Source organism: Perca flavescens, chromosome 19, assembly GCF_004354835.1.
Source record: "Perca flavescens isolate YP-PL-M2 chromosome 19, PFLA_1.0, whole genome shotgun sequence".
Classification (NCBI taxonomy): Eukaryota; Metazoa; Chordata; class Actinopteri; order Perciformes; family Percidae; genus Perca; species Perca flavescens.
Window position 1 is genome coordinate 23,851,480 of NC_041349.1, and position 14,946 is coordinate 23,866,425.

At 41.8% G+C, this 14,946-nt stretch overlaps 2 protein-coding genes across 3 annotated transcripts in view; one reads left to right on the forward strand and one right to left on the reverse strand.

Annotated features, from left to right (window-relative positions):
• The window catches only part of LOC114573957 (E3 ubiquitin-protein ligase TRIM39-like), a 28,626-nt gene that overhangs the window by 9,210 nt on the left and 4,470 nt on the right, over nucleotides 1-14,946 (reverse strand). Inside the window, exons 5-12 of one of the 2 annotated variants that reach the window (XM_028606213.1) lie at nucleotides 14,558-14,946; nucleotides 14,202-14,395; nucleotides 12,121-14,015; nucleotides 9,055-9,903; nucleotides 5,334-5,470; nucleotides 4,264-4,387; nucleotides 3,528-3,700; nucleotides 1,088-1,225 (exon numbers count right to left, since the gene is read on the reverse strand). The exon at nucleotides 14,558-14,946 is cut by the window's right edge and continues 267 nt beyond it. The gene's annotated coding sequence lies outside the window, so the exon portion shown is untranslated. The remainder of the gene's footprint in view (nucleotides 1-1,087; nucleotides 1,226-3,527; nucleotides 3,701-4,263; nucleotides 4,388-5,333; nucleotides 5,471-9,054; nucleotides 9,904-12,120; nucleotides 14,016-14,201; nucleotides 14,396-14,557) is intronic. The other variant, XM_028606211.1, reaches the window with a different exon arrangement.
• The window catches only part of si:dkey-183c6.8 (protein O-GlcNAcase), an 18,096-nt gene continuing 3,913 nt past the window's right edge, over nucleotides 764-14,946 (forward strand). Inside the window, exons 1-15 of the mRNA XM_028606210.1 lie at nucleotides 764-939; nucleotides 3,294-3,345; nucleotides 6,679-6,776; nucleotides 7,144-7,274; nucleotides 7,636-7,807; nucleotides 7,912-8,010; nucleotides 9,655-9,924; nucleotides 11,274-11,360; nucleotides 11,582-12,036; nucleotides 12,140-12,314; nucleotides 12,732-12,788; nucleotides 13,166-13,251; nucleotides 13,409-13,513; nucleotides 13,952-14,043; nucleotides 14,238-14,427. Of these exons, the coding sequence (XP_028462011.1) occupies nucleotides 900-939; nucleotides 3,294-3,345; nucleotides 6,679-6,776; nucleotides 7,144-7,274; nucleotides 7,636-7,807; nucleotides 7,912-8,010; nucleotides 9,655-9,924; nucleotides 11,274-11,360; nucleotides 11,582-12,036; nucleotides 12,140-12,314; nucleotides 12,732-12,788; nucleotides 13,166-13,251; nucleotides 13,409-13,513; nucleotides 13,952-14,043; nucleotides 14,238-14,427 (2,109 nt within the window). The 5' untranslated portion in view covers nucleotides 764-899. The remainder of the gene's footprint in view (nucleotides 940-3,293; nucleotides 3,346-6,678; nucleotides 6,777-7,143; nucleotides 7,275-7,635; nucleotides 7,808-7,911; nucleotides 8,011-9,654; nucleotides 9,925-11,273; nucleotides 11,361-11,581; nucleotides 12,037-12,139; nucleotides 12,315-12,731; nucleotides 12,789-13,165; nucleotides 13,252-13,408; nucleotides 13,514-13,951; nucleotides 14,044-14,237; nucleotides 14,428-14,946) is intronic.

Here is a 14,946-nt window from a genome sequence, read left to right on the forward strand (position 1 = left end):
TGCTGGACAAAAATAGAGACGCACAGTTGTAATTAACTCTCCATTATAAGTGACCCAGTAAGCCAGTCCAGTGAGACAGTATACAATATCAGCGGCCATGGAAGTAAACTCATAAATGGAATACAGCCTTTATTATCAACGTTGCTAGATACACCTGAGGTTTTCTTGTTATGTCAAAATGTCTGCCATATAAATCCCATAGCACAAACAGCCAACATTAGTATTTAAGCATTAATAAGCCTATAACAAATCAAATGAAAAATTACATACATCAACCAATGTGTCCCTGAGCAAGACACTTAACCCCTAGTTGCTCCAGAGGTGTGTGACCTCTGATATGTAAGAATTGTAAGTCGCTTTGGATAAAAGCGTCAGCTAAATGACATGTAATGTAATGTAATGTAATGTAATGTAGTATCACTAAGAGTATAATTTACTTCGTAATTTAGACTATCTGCTCTATGTTGTCTTTATTTTAGCATAATTTTATTGTTTCATTCTGCTGTTTTTTTTGTAGCTATAGCCATTAGTTATTAGTGTCAATCTGTCACCACCGATAAAGTAGGATAGGCTTATCTCCATTATAATTTTGCTGAATAAACTCAACCACCAAAAACGACTTCTTTTTCACTGTCACTTTTGTTATTAACATTTTTCTTTCCTTTCATGAGCATACAGTACAAGTTGTAGAAAACAGGAGCTTCCGCTGAGCACATGAACGCAGCACCAGCGTAACAGCGTTGTAGACAGAAGGAGAGGGGAGAGGAGGAGGAGGTGGAGGCAGATCGAGGAGAAGTATGAAGAATATCCCCGGTATCTAAGCTAACAGACGGGAAGAGCATCTCGTCCTCCCTCGCTCGTTAGGGGCCGACTGGAAACGGAGGGAGGCTGAGGACAGGATGGAAGAGAAGAAGCAGTTTCTTTGTGGGGTGGTGGAAGGTACAGTAAGATCGGCCGTCTTCGTAACTGACCTCCTGTCAGATCATGTGATTTTTTTCCTTACCTAGCTAGGTGAGACGATTTTGAATAGACCACCGTTTGACCTATATATAAGCATTGTCACTTACTGCGGGGGGGGGGGGCGTACGTAGGTTGTAAAGGTCTTGATGAGATGATGTGGTGGTGATCAGCCAGGCTTGAAGTGGAGATCAAAGAGCAGGCGGTGTGAAGAATTCAGTAATGTCTGCTGGTTCCAAGGCTGCAGCCCAAGGAATCTGGATACTGGCTAGTGGTAACGAAGATGATGACATTTGATATTGACAATGATGGTGAAGGTGAAGATGATGATTGAGAAGGTAATTATGATAATAATGACTGGAGACTGTGATGATTTGTTGGGATGACATGACAGTTTATGGTGATGGTGGAGGTGCTGTGACAGGTGATGTGACAAAGAACACTACCAACAAAAGGATGATGGTAGTGATAATAATGATGAGACAAGGAAAATTGAAGGGCCTCAATAAAAAAAAAACATGCCAATGAAAAGTATTGATGATGATGGAAATGGTGGGAATAATGGAGATACAAAAACAGCAGGGGATAACCACAACACTAGCAGTGGTGATAGTAATTACATTAATGATGCTACAGGTTAGATGCCAATGACAAAGCAGGGTACAGACTAATTACTGCAGACAATGGTGATGAAGAAGAAGCAATTGATGATGATAATTGCAAAAGAAGGAAGGTGGTAATTGTAATATGAAGACATTATGCTGCAAATATGTATCTCATTATATGCTGCAAATATAGACCCTGACAATAACATAAATATTGTTTTCTGTGTAAGAAAATCGTTAGGATTTCTGATGTTTTTTCACAAGATAATAATCTAGAATCCTGAATAGCATGAACAGGTGATAAACTGCAGATCTGTTCTCATCTGAATCTCTGAGTCACCAAAAGACTGCACAATTTATACAAATGATTCAATGCTTACTTTTTACAGTGATACAGTCATGAAACCACACTGTATTGTGTTGAGTTATTATGGAGATGAGTATGTGATTTCCTGTATTCACAAGTAGACATAAAGGTGCCTAGTCAAAACTGTTGGCTGTGGGGAGAACAGATCAATATGCTGCTAAAATGAAGTGGAAATATGTCATCTTTGGATTTAAGGTCTGTTTTATCGCTAATTAATTGATTAATTAAGTCTATGAAATGTCGGGCAATAGTGAAAAACCACCACCAGTCCAATATGTAATTCAGTGACAAAAAAACAACAGAGAAAAGCAGTAAGCAATAATCTTCATATTTAAGAAGGTGGATCCAGCAAATGTTTCTCATTTTTGTTTATTCATCATTAAAATTGCTCTATGATTTTTAGATAATCTGGTTTCACAGCCCTTTGGGATGTGTTTATTTTGGAAATTCATATTGCAATATAGACCTTTTTTCATGGCAGACATGTTGACATGTCATAGTAGGAAAAGCACAGGTGTATTCAAAACCATTCATGATGACTGTGTTCCACTTAGGAGAGGCCCTGGGATTGTGCATGCTGACTCACTGAAACAGCTTACTGGGACACTTGATGGAATTGAGCCATCGTTAAAGGTGATCAATTTCAGCTGTGCTTTTCCTACTATGACAAGTCAAAATGTCTGCTGTAAAAAAGGTCCATTGAACACACACACACACACACACACACACACACACACACACACATCCAATAGAGTTAGTACAGTAATTAGGTCTGGCTTAGTGGGGAGCACTCTGCAGGACACACACACACACACACACACACACACACACGTACACAGGTAGTGCACGTTCACACCAAAATGCACACTCCCAACGTGCATGCAGGAGAAAGCAGTCTGGATTGTTAGTGGATCAGATTTACTTCTCACTATGACCCACTTACTGTACACACACACACACACACACACACACACACACACACACACACGCACACACACTGCAGACTTATTCCTTATTAACAAAAACGAGGGACACTGGAGATGCTCCCATTTCTAAAAATAGAAAATGTGATGGAGGGTGTAGCTGGAGATAATTAATGCCTCTGCCAAACACAGCGGGGATGTGACCAAGCGAGCACTGGAAGAGCTTGCATACATTCAGTACTGTAGCGGTGTTCAGTAGTGGATAGCCTAACTGTCCAGTTTGTGATTAATTGCTACAGAGCTTGGAACAAAAAAAAAGTAGAGCTATAGAACCTCATTATATGATGTATGCTACAGTATGTCTGAATATAAAAAGTGTGGGAAAATAACATTTGCTGCAAAGATAAAGTAATGTGTATGTAATTTTTTTTCCCTTTGCAGGTTTCTATGGGAGGCCATGGACTATGGATCAGAGGAAGGTTCTCTTCCAATGGTAAGTCTGTAAGCATTCTTTAAAGTAGCTTGAACACTGAAATGAACCTGGTGTCTGCAAGCCTGCGTGCACTGTCCTGTCAGTGAGCACAGGTGCCCATAAGTCTAGTTAACCTGGTCGGGGGGGGATGTTTTTATGTGGTGGTTCTTCACATAAGTAGTGTGAGCTCCGAAGCGACTGACCTGACGCCTGTGGGCTGAATCCAGTTGCAGGCCTCTATATCAGTGCCAGGCAGACTTGAGAGAAATCACTGATGCAGAATGACTCCATAGCAAAGGACAGGCTCATCCTCAGTCCTGAGGCTCAGCTGTGGATGACAGGAGGGGGAGAGGGAGGGGGCAGATACTGCATTTTGCTGTAGTGGATGGAGAAAGAGGATCGAAGATGGGATCATTTTGCTGCATAGATATTATTTCAGCCATATTAGCAGTGTTTAGCAGTGACTTTTCCTCTGGGGCAACATAAGGTTTCATTTGTGGATGAATTGTAATCACTTTGGTGATCCTTTACCTTTGCATCTAGTGCCATTATCAGGTCTAAAAGTCTATATCTATAATTTCTATATCTAGGTCAAAATTTCCATAAGGTACAGCCTCAGCTGTAGCTCCAGACTTGCATCCTAAAGTGCTGTTTATTTAATGGCACAAATATTCACTGTTTCCTCCAGAAGCCTCTTAAAGTTAAGATGACCATGCAACTCCACAATAAAATGTACCTTATTATTATTATTATTATATTACCTATTGAAATGTGAGAAAACTCTGGCATACTATGCTGCCTTGCAAAGAAGGATGAATGAATGGTAATAAAAATAGTCCCCCCCCACATTTTCTTAAACTGGAATCAGTATATTTATATAATCCTAAAACAGAATATATGTGTCCTTGTAGCCTTTATAGAGGGAATATTTTGCTCTACCCGTGGCTCTTTATTTAGCAACATCTTTTTTTCCATGCAGAGACTTTCACACCAGGGAGCTGCTCAGCACAACCACACTCTTTGTGTGGAGCGATACCAGTGAAGTACTGTAACAAGCTGTCTTCTGCAAAGCACAACGTAGAATTTATGAAAAAAAGCCATTTAAAGAAGATAAAATCAGCATCCAAGATAATCAAATGTTCTATGCAGTATGAGACAGTAATCTAAATAAGATCAGCAGGGTCATGAGCCAAGTCCCTTTGAATCTTGACTAAACAAAACCAAGGCAGCTCCTTTACTGAGACTGCCACAACAGTTTTAAACAGCTCCCAAAGAGACAAGCTCTTTGAGCTTGAATCAGCTCGCTGTGATTTCCATGACAGTGACCTACAGTAGAATACTAAAAGATCATTCCCAAGTAAGAAAACACACAAAGTGCCATTTTAGACAAATTAATGAAAATTAAAACATGAACACGCTGATAATGGGGCAACAGTGTGTTGAATATGAATTGATGCTCTAACGAAGGATGTGGCATTCCCTTTTTATGTAAATTTATATTACCCCATGTGTATAGCGTGTAGTTAGTAGGGAACCAATTAATTGTTGATGATGACACACTGATTTTACAAACGAGTGAAGCTACCTAAATCCCTGTTGGGAACTGTGACACAGTTTTGTGGTTGAACAGCCAATAGTGACAGCCGACTACATCCCCGGAGATAAGTTGTTCCCCCTGCTCTCTCTCTCATTGGGACCAAATCCTTAAAGCACACCGTTTATGTTCCTATTCATGTTACGATAAACTGTATAAAATATAATATTTTGAAAACAATCATGACCAAGTCACTATAATGTGTCCCTAAACTTCTATTGATGTTAAGGTGATACATGCTTTACTATGAGGATTAATTATGCTTCACAGCAGCTGAGCGTGTGGGTTTTTTAGGTTTATTTATAGATCAGCTTTTGTGTTGGGTGCGGGCAAAATTCATACAACACATGTTTGGCAGATTAGGGCTGTGAATGTGTCAACAGTATGAAAGTATGTGTATGCAGCATGTGTGTACCTGATTGTGTGTTTTAATGGAGGTAGGTTGCAGCCTTGTGGAGGCGACTTACATACCATCTGTCCAGGAAATGAAGCAGGGAGAGAGAGAGAGAACATAGTCCACCCACAAATGGCAAGGATGATGAGAGCTGGTCCCTGTCCAGAGAGAGAGAGAGAGAGAGAGAGAGAGAGAGAGAGAGAGAGAGAGAGAGAGAGAGAGAGAGAGAGAGAGCAATATTCATGTTTTTGTGCGTGTGATGCAGCTATTGTTTCACTCCTAGTACTATGCTCTATTTATAATTCAGGAGATCATTTTGTGCAACTGAGGCGGCCATGGAGCCCCACGATCGATACAGTGGATCTATTTTCTTGCTGCTTGTTGTTTTGAGTATTTTCCCCCTCCTTCTATCCTCGTCTCTCTCTCCATGGCTCCTACAGTACATTCATTAAAATTGTGGAAACGATGGATACAATATGTAACGTTGAACAATTGAATCGATTATATTTCCAAAGTTTTTGAAAAGTGATTTGCGGAATATAAAGAATTTCAAAGTTCTCGCACTCTGAAAAGCTTCATACACAGGTGTGTCGGACTAGCCTCGTGAGACCGTCCTGATCTCGCGAGCTCCAGTTTTCCACTCGCAGATCAGTCTGGCATCTTGAGCTAGAGAAAATTTGGAGCCGTTAGCCAAACGACCGGGCCAATCAGCGTTGGTTTTGAGGTGGGTTAGGTGGTGATAGACAGATGGTTTATCCAATCAGCTAACAAGTATTTTCAGACAGCGGTAGCCCTCCGCTCGCTAATGCTTTTTTTCTCTTGGATCCTTCTTTTGGAATATGGACCGGGAACCTGAAATGGGGCCTTTTATTCGTAAATTCTTGTTACACAAACGGCAAATCTCCTTTACGGACATGTTGCTTGCTTGCTGAGCTAACGAGCTATGCTTTGCCTGCAGCAGCAGGGGCGGGCTTGTGGTTGTATTTTCATACGCTTCGTGGATGCGATTGGTTGATTTGGCCCGTCTATCACTAACATAGGTGATAAACAAATGGTTCATCCAATCAGCTAACCAGTATTTCCGCCCCTTCCCAAAAGTTCTCCAACGGAAAGTTCCCAGATGGATATGCCGAGCAAATGCGAAGCAATCCATCTGGCGGAGTCATGTTAGTGTCGGACCTCCTCACTGTAAAACAAACAAAACAACAGATTTGAAGTTGTTAAATAGTGCTTAAATCAAGTTTTCCTCCTCTTCCAATTTATGTTGCAGATTCACAGATTTAGCAATGAAATGACTAAAACTCTGAAGCACTTCAGTTACATTCTCCCTCCCCATGCCTCATCTGTCCATGACTTTCTGTGCCAGGATGCAAAGTTGGGGGTTGAACACCTACCTGTACGGCCCAAAAGATGACCTGAAACACAGGCTGTTGTGGAGAGAAGTCTACTCTCATGAAGAGGAGGGTAAGCACATCCCATTCATCCATCTATCCATCTGACTATCTATTCAAACACTTGTGTGCATCCAAGTCATACTAAGTCTGAGAAATTGCAAGCTGACTGCACACTACAGGCTTACTGGTTTCAGATCTGTACCAGAACTGCCCTAGGACGTTTGTCTCCAAACAGGGGTCAATATTATCTGTCCCAAATATAAAATTGCCTTTTGACATACTGATAAATTAGTTTTTTATAACCATTCTAAAGGCATCAACAGTTTTTATGTTACCCTAGAAGACTGTGTGGTGTTCAGATCAGAAACATTTAAATGTTGCATGAAGAGTCTGGTGATGTTGAGCATTCTCAGACATCTGTAATCATCGTCTCTCAGGTCAGTTGCGTACACTCATCAAGGAGGCCCAGTCGAGAGGCCTAAAGTTTGTTTACGCCCTCTCACCTGGTCAGGACATCGTCTTCTCCTCTTCCTGTGACCTGACACTACTCAAACGCAAACTGAGACAGGTACGTGACACAATAAGATAAGGAATACTACACAGGAATAGGCCTATAACAATGATGACATCATTTTCTTTACATAATCGCGGTTTCTTTGTTTAACCGCAATTAATTGCTGACAATAGCTAAGGTCCTAAGGGCTATGACTGTTCACTTAGATATAACCAAAAGATGTATTCTAGGGATTCAAAACTTTCATTTGTTGTGATTGAATACATACATTAATATATAATAAATACATTTTTGGAGTTATTTACAATTTGGAATTATTGCAGCTCTACACAGGAATGTAACTTTTTTTTTTTTTATTATTATGAGCCTCCGTTTCTTTTTTCACTCTGACAGATAACCTCCTCTCTCTCTCCAGGTATCAGACCTGGGTTGCCAGGCATTTGCCATTCTGTTTGATGACATCGATCACTCCATGTGTCAGGCTGACAGCGAGGCCTTTTCTTCATTCGCCCATGCTCAGGTCACTGTAACCAATGAGATCTATCGGTTCTTGGGGGAACCAGCCGTCTTCCTATTTTGCCCTACAGGTAGGAGTGCTGGAGTTAAATTGGAATGTTTGCGGTTATTAAATCTGGCTTTATTTTTTTATTTTTACTGCTGATGAAATACACCCGTTTCTCTCTCCTTGTAGAGTACTGTGGTTCTCTGTGTTCTCCCAGTGTATCAAAGTCTCCCTACCTGCAGACTGTTGGAGAGGACCTGCTCCCCAACATAGCAGTGATATGGACAGGTGAGACGCATGGCACGTTTGCATACATCTATTAAATCTATTATCGATAAACTAGTTGATTTAACTAATTATAATTGATAGAAATCACACATTTAAACTGTGTAGTGTGGCTGTATTCCTGCAGATATAAACCAGAGTCAGTTTCTTGTTTTGTGTTTTTTTGCCTCATTAGTTGGCCTGCCGTCTGTTGGCTAATAACAGCACACACTGGCAAATGCAAATGACATGCAAATAGGAACAGGCACAACTCCACACACAACCTCCTCCAAAGACTGAAAAAAGATTTAGATTCACATCCACCCACACCATATAGAAGGGAAGTGGAAACACACAAGCATCTACACACATTATCGCCTACTCTCTTTCAGTTCTTTTGTTGCTTGTCTTTATTTTTCTACCTCGGAACTATTCTCTGGTAGCCTCTTAATTGTTGTAGCAAGATAGTTACAATTTTCCTTGGTAATGTTACATTGTGAGCTACAGCTTTTATCTATGTTTTTCACTTGGGTCTGCTTTCCAACTTTCCAGAGGTGGAAAGAGGACTACATTAGCAACACGAGCCCTGATGTCCAACCCAACAATTCCATTTCCATCGACGGCACTTTGCAGCCTGTGCATACAACTGATTATCAATAATAAAAAGCCTATGCAATCGCCTTTCTCAGCATAGCTTCACTACAGTAGAAATAATCGGAAAAGAGACAAAACTGAGACGACTAAACAAAAAAGACTTAACAGAGAATAAATAAAGTCTATAGACACCACAGCGGGTGCAACAAGCATTCTTAAGCCAGTTAAATGAAATAGTCTGACACTTCTTGTAGAATCAACGGCAGAATAAAACATCACCGAGGCAACAACACAGAGCTGTATAAACAGTATGAACTCCACAGCGGATGCAGCCACAAGCACCAACCCAAACAGACATATTAAAGCAAAGGAGAGACTGCAGTTTTTAGTAGCACATGCACACAACTATGTTGCTAGGCACCACAGTGGTTGTTCTCATCTGGAGAGTGAGTTCAGTGGGTTTGTTGTACTCACCTGTCTGAATGTCATTCTGTTGAGTCTTGCGCACTGCAAAGTCCTCCACAACCTGCTCCAAGTTCAACTTCTCTGCTCGTTCATTCTCAATACATAATATAACCAGTCCGCTCCACCTCTCCGTCCCAGTATAACCAGTTCCAGTTTCTCTGTGTTCCTCCAAGTTTTCAAATATGTTGAGCTGAATGAGAACCTGCGTTCGCGGGGAATTCTCGTATGTATCATGTATCATTTCTGGAGTGTGACCTTAATGGAGCTGTGCCCTCCTGCTGCCGCAGACAAACTAGCAGCTTCTTTTCTGCTGCAGCTGCTGATTTATCGCTGTTCTTTTGTTCCATTTTCACACAGTTTATCAGGACTTTCATGTGACTTTTCTTTTTACTCTGTAGCAGATGCAATTTGACAAAATTATTAAATTTAGTACACAGAAAAACAACTTTGTTACAATAACGAGAGTAAATATAATGTAACTTCCACCCCTGCTTATTGGTCTGAAGGTGCCTGAGGAATAAGGAGAGAAGCTCCTGTTGTCTCCCTCAGAATTCAGCTGTGTTTAGGCTTCCACTTGTCAACCTTTTCTCTTCACTCTCGGCCCCACAGGCAGTAAGGTCATCTCCAGGAAACTGTCTGTATACTGTCTGGCTGAGGTGGAGTCTGTCCTCCAGCGCTCCCCGCTCATCTGGGACAACCTGCACGCTAATGACTATGACTCCAGACGTCTCTTCCTGGGGCCTTTTAAGGGCAGAGAGCCTCAGCTGAGAAGCCACCTGAGGGGCCTGTTACTCAACCCCAACTGCGAGTTTGAAGCCAACTACATCCCTCTCCATTCGCTGGCGAGCTGGTACAGAACTGGAATAAAGGAGAGGAAAGGTGAGGTGATCAGTGAAGGGAAGGATGGGGCAGAGAGGATTATGGAGCAGTTGGAAGTAGCAGTGATGAGACCGGAGATGTCCCGAGTTAATGAACTATAATTAGCTCTGCCAGAACAGAGCCATGTACAGTTAGTCCCTTTGCTTCCTGGAGAAATGTTTAAAAAGTCAGTGTTGCTTGGCAACTAACACAATTTTGTCTGATATCACTTAACAAATAAATGAAGTTGTAGGAATTAAAGCTCCATCTGTTGTCCTGGACAGAGTTACTCAATAAGCTTTCAGCTGTATTTTCACAGAATTAAAAATAGTTCCCTAATACGGAGTTACACAATTCACCAATTTCATCAAACTCCATCTACTCTCACAGCAAAGTGGATCTATTTACAGATTGTTAAGAGATGACATCTTTCAGATTAATCTATTTCATACAAAGTGAATTGATTCTTGATGTTATATATTTGAAGTATACTGTAAAGACTTTGTTAGAATTCTATGATAGTGATGCTGTTATAGCCCTTTCATTACTTTAATCTGACGTTTGTTTCCTATTCATTGCATTTCATTTACTATTACAGTAAAACACATCAGAATGCTGCCAGAGAAAGAAAGAGGAAACCGTTGGATGGAAAAATGTAGGAAAGAAAACCACTGTAGCGTGTAATGCGGTTCTGAAGACGAGCAGGGAGAGGTGGTGATGGAGGAATAATTGTGTGGTGTGATGAAGGAAGAAGTACAGGAAGCTCCCTCTGTGGAGGAGAAACAAGGCAGAGAAATGGGCTTCAAGGGAGGGGATGAGAAAAGAGATGAAGGGGAGGCTCAAGCCTGCGACGTGGATGGAATTTTTATAGAGATGTAACATCTACCAGAGATAGCTGTCATTTCAGGCGACATCATTGATAGTCACGGATGAGAAAGAAGCCTTTTATGTCTTCATTCCCACAGATCCTTTTCCAAATAGAGACATGACGTAATATAGCAGTATTTCCAGCATACTGTAAGGGTATGTTGGCAAACAGCAATTGTAAATGTCAGGTTTTGGCGTTAGTCCTGTAGAATCTCGGATTAAAAATTTATTTTCTCAGTTCAGTTTATCCATCAACAGAGCAGAAAACACAAGATAAGTTGTGTTCTGAGAAAGGTGTGTATCTTCTTTTCTGGTCTAGTATTGCATAAATATTGCAGATACACGAGAGGTGTGTGTGGTCCACCAAAACATGTCCAACTGAAATTAACATCACAGACTGTGATTGTGCAAAGGAATTTGGGAGTGGTTTTCCTGTACTGAATGAATATGAGTAGTTTAGTATCCTCAATATCTATAATATAACAATGTTTTTAATGGTCTAGATGAGGAGTGTGAATACTGTCCTGATAGAGCTCTGTCTGCTGCACTACATGATTGGATGCAGGAACTCAACCAACCACTACAAGCAGGTAAGAAACTAGGATTTGGTGCTGTGTGTGTGTGTGTGTGTGTGTTGACATTAGACTGGACTCAAACTATTTACCTGCTCTGTCACTTTCATGAATGAGTGGACCAGTGAAATCAATTTATATCTTGTTGACCAAATTTGGAAGGTTACCAACAAAATGTCTTTTGGCCACAGTGTTACATTTGTAACATCACTTTTATTTTTATTTTTTTATCATTACAGGTCGACAGAGCACACGAGCAGACCAGCGTTCCTCTGCTCCAACAACTCGCTGCAAAACTCCTGACAAATCCGACTGCCCTTCCACAATCAGAGAAACCTCTGCCGTGGCCAAGCTCCCCGTTTTCCCCCTGAACTCCAGCTCACCCCCATCGTCACCCACTAAGGTCAAGGGGGAGACGGAGGGACGAGAGGGGGAGAAGAAGAGTCAACCCAATCACCAACCTCAAGGATCCAGGCCTAGTGCACCCCCAGGCAGGGGACAGAAGGCCCAGGGTTGGGGGCTCTGTGGTGGGAAGGGCCTACTAAGTGAGACCCAGGTGCGGCTGCTGGTAGGTCTTTATTATCTGCCCCACGAGCATGGCCCGTCTGCCCAGAAACTGCTGCAGGACCTGACCTGGCTGAAAGCAAACTGCCACCTGGTCAGCGCCAACAGCAAGAAGACACCGCCTCTGAAGGTAAGTGTGTGTTTTGTGTAGATTTCCTGTTGGTGAAATTTAAATTGTGGAGTGCAGGATTCATAATTGTGCGTGTTTTTGTACCTTTTGTGCGTTTTCTCAGATTGATGAGTGGCGTGGCCGGTCCTCCAGGGTCCTGTCCCTGTGTGAAGACATAGCACAGCTGCACTGCAGCGTGGTGAGCGGGGCCAACAGGGCTGTGCTCTATGACCTTTACCCTTATGTGTGGGACCTGAGGAACACAGCTCTGGTGGCAAAAGCATTCATATGCTGGCTGGGTGAGTCTAAAGAGAAGCAGGAAACTATGGGAATACAGAATAACAATGTGCTTGACTGTATTGTACTTCTATATACTGTGTGTGGTTACTATTGTCATACTGTTACTGGGCTGTACAATACTGCACTATATTGCACAGACATCGTCTATGCTATACTAGAATGAGTCCAGGACTCGAATAGCTATTCTCTGGACTCGTGACTCGACCTCAATAGTCACTCGACTCAGACTCTTCTTTGGTGACTAGGACTTGGACTCAGACTCAAACACTGGGGACTCGAGACTTGACTCTGACTCGACAGTTGGTGACTCGTCTACAACACTGACAAATAGTATGCTATGCTATACTATTCTTTGTTATCCTACTATAACATACTATATACTCTAATCTAACCCCCCACTCACCTATCTCACTCAGATGGCCGTGTGCTGAGTGACAGCTCCACCCTGGCCACCTGGAGGAACTGCTTCCACTGTGAGTAGGCATGCCCTTCTAACTCTTTGTCTCCCTATCTATGCCTGAAATAACTACAGTAACTACAAGTAGCCTCTGCTGTACAAATCATTCCTATCTAAAGTGAATTCAGTCTGAAAATGTTCCACTATTAACCCAACATCTAATCATTATTTCTCAGCACTAGCTTAGATGAGCTCACTGAACCACCAGTTATGCTTCAAATATTTATGGCACCAGCATAAAAAACTGAAAAAGCAGTTAATTTCAGCTGTCATCTCTTGAGGAGCTGTAATGCGGTTAAACACTGCACTATTATGCTGGCATGAATATTTAAAGCTGATTTAACTGTGCCATCATTTTTCGTCTGACTGACATTTGGTTCTTGTCTGTGGAAGGGTGTGGGAAGACCACAGGGGCAGACCAACTGGGAGTGGAGTCAGAACCATGGACATTCAAAGGGGGCGTGTCTGGGGAAGTGCAGGTAGGGTGTGTGTTTGTATAGCACAAAATGCACATAGGTTTTGTGAATTAATCCTCATGTTTTTTTATTGTGCATGAGTGCATGTTTGTATTTTTTTATTATTAATGTGTCATTGAAGTTCAATCGTTTTAAAACGTGTGTGTGTGCGTGTGTGTAGATGCTCCTACCAATAGGCAGCAGCAGTGATCTCTTCACTCATCCTCCTCCTCTCTTCCCTACCTCTCGTCTCTATAACATCAGGCCCTACCACAGCAAGGACAAGGTAGGAGAAGTCCCTCGCAAATGGTAGCGTTTCACACATAACGGCAGGATTATTCATGGAATATCATAGAAGTCGTCAATAAAAATGCATTAAAGATAGGGAAAGTCAAGGAATATTTTAGAAGTTTGTACAGTTGCAATCACTGCATCGAATGTGTGACTTTAGCATAGCTGCTGTAGATACCATACTATTTACCCCATGCACCCTGACTTAGTGATATAAAGTCATGGAAGATTTATAAGATTTTCTGACAGTGCCACAGTAGTATCCTTAAATGGAGAAAAGAGTTCTTAAAAGACCCAGATTATTCAGTCACCTGGACATTTTTAGTTTAACATTTACACACTGTTGTAGGGAAACATACATAGTGTAATAGTCTGGGGCATGAAGCATGAAATAATGTTTTCAGTGTGTGTGTGTGTGTGTGTGTGTGTGTAGTTGGAGTTGTATCGGATGGTGCGCCAACTCCACCTGAGGACTCAGGGTGGCCAAGAGTCCAGTGCTTCTCACCCAGATATCGTAGGAGACAGGTGTGTGTTTGAGAGAGAGAGAGAGAGAGAGAGAGAGAGAGAGAGAGAGAGAGAGAGAGAGAGAGAGAGAGAGAGAGAGAAGATAGAGTAATCTTGTGCTTTGCAAAAACATTTCCACAATAGACATTTATCATATTGGAATACTACTGTATACTCACATATTTCTGAAATAGTAATGTCTTTGATTTCAATAGATGTCTTGGACCGTGCCTGGCGTTGTGCCCGGAGTACTGTTTCATCCTGGAGGATGAGCTGGGTGCGTGTGGCTGTGTGTTGGGCATTTTGGATGTTCGTTCCTTTGCCAAGCGGTGTCAGGCCAGCTGGATGCCTGCCATGAGAGAAAAATACCCACCTAAAGGGGGCAACACACACCCCAACACACAGGTGAAAGTCATTAAACATCCTTTTTTTGAACCTTGCTGTAACTATTCTGTCATTCTGAAGGGTACAGGAGTGTTAAAGACACACCCAACACAGGTGAAACTATGCACATAAATGTTGAGACATACTGTACCTGCAGTTACACCATCTGGATCCCTCTGTGACGGACTAATAACACACGGGGAAGTGGGTGGCACACAGGTAAACAAAGCAAATGACAACACACAAAACAACACATACAGATTAACACACACCACGAGTGGAATCTATGGACACTCTGGGGTCTTAGCTTCTGTATGGTCAGTGCACAACATAGACATACAGACCTGGCAACTAGATTTGTGTTGCCAAGCGCATGTACTGTAGGGCAACAGTGATGCAGTTGTAAACAGCAAGAATAGGTGGTAGTTTTGGTAGAGGTAAGCATCAGTCAAATTAATCTTCCTCTTGATTGATGAGACATAATTAATTATGTTTGAGTACAAACGAGTAGTAAAAAGTACACAATTGTAAATATAGAGC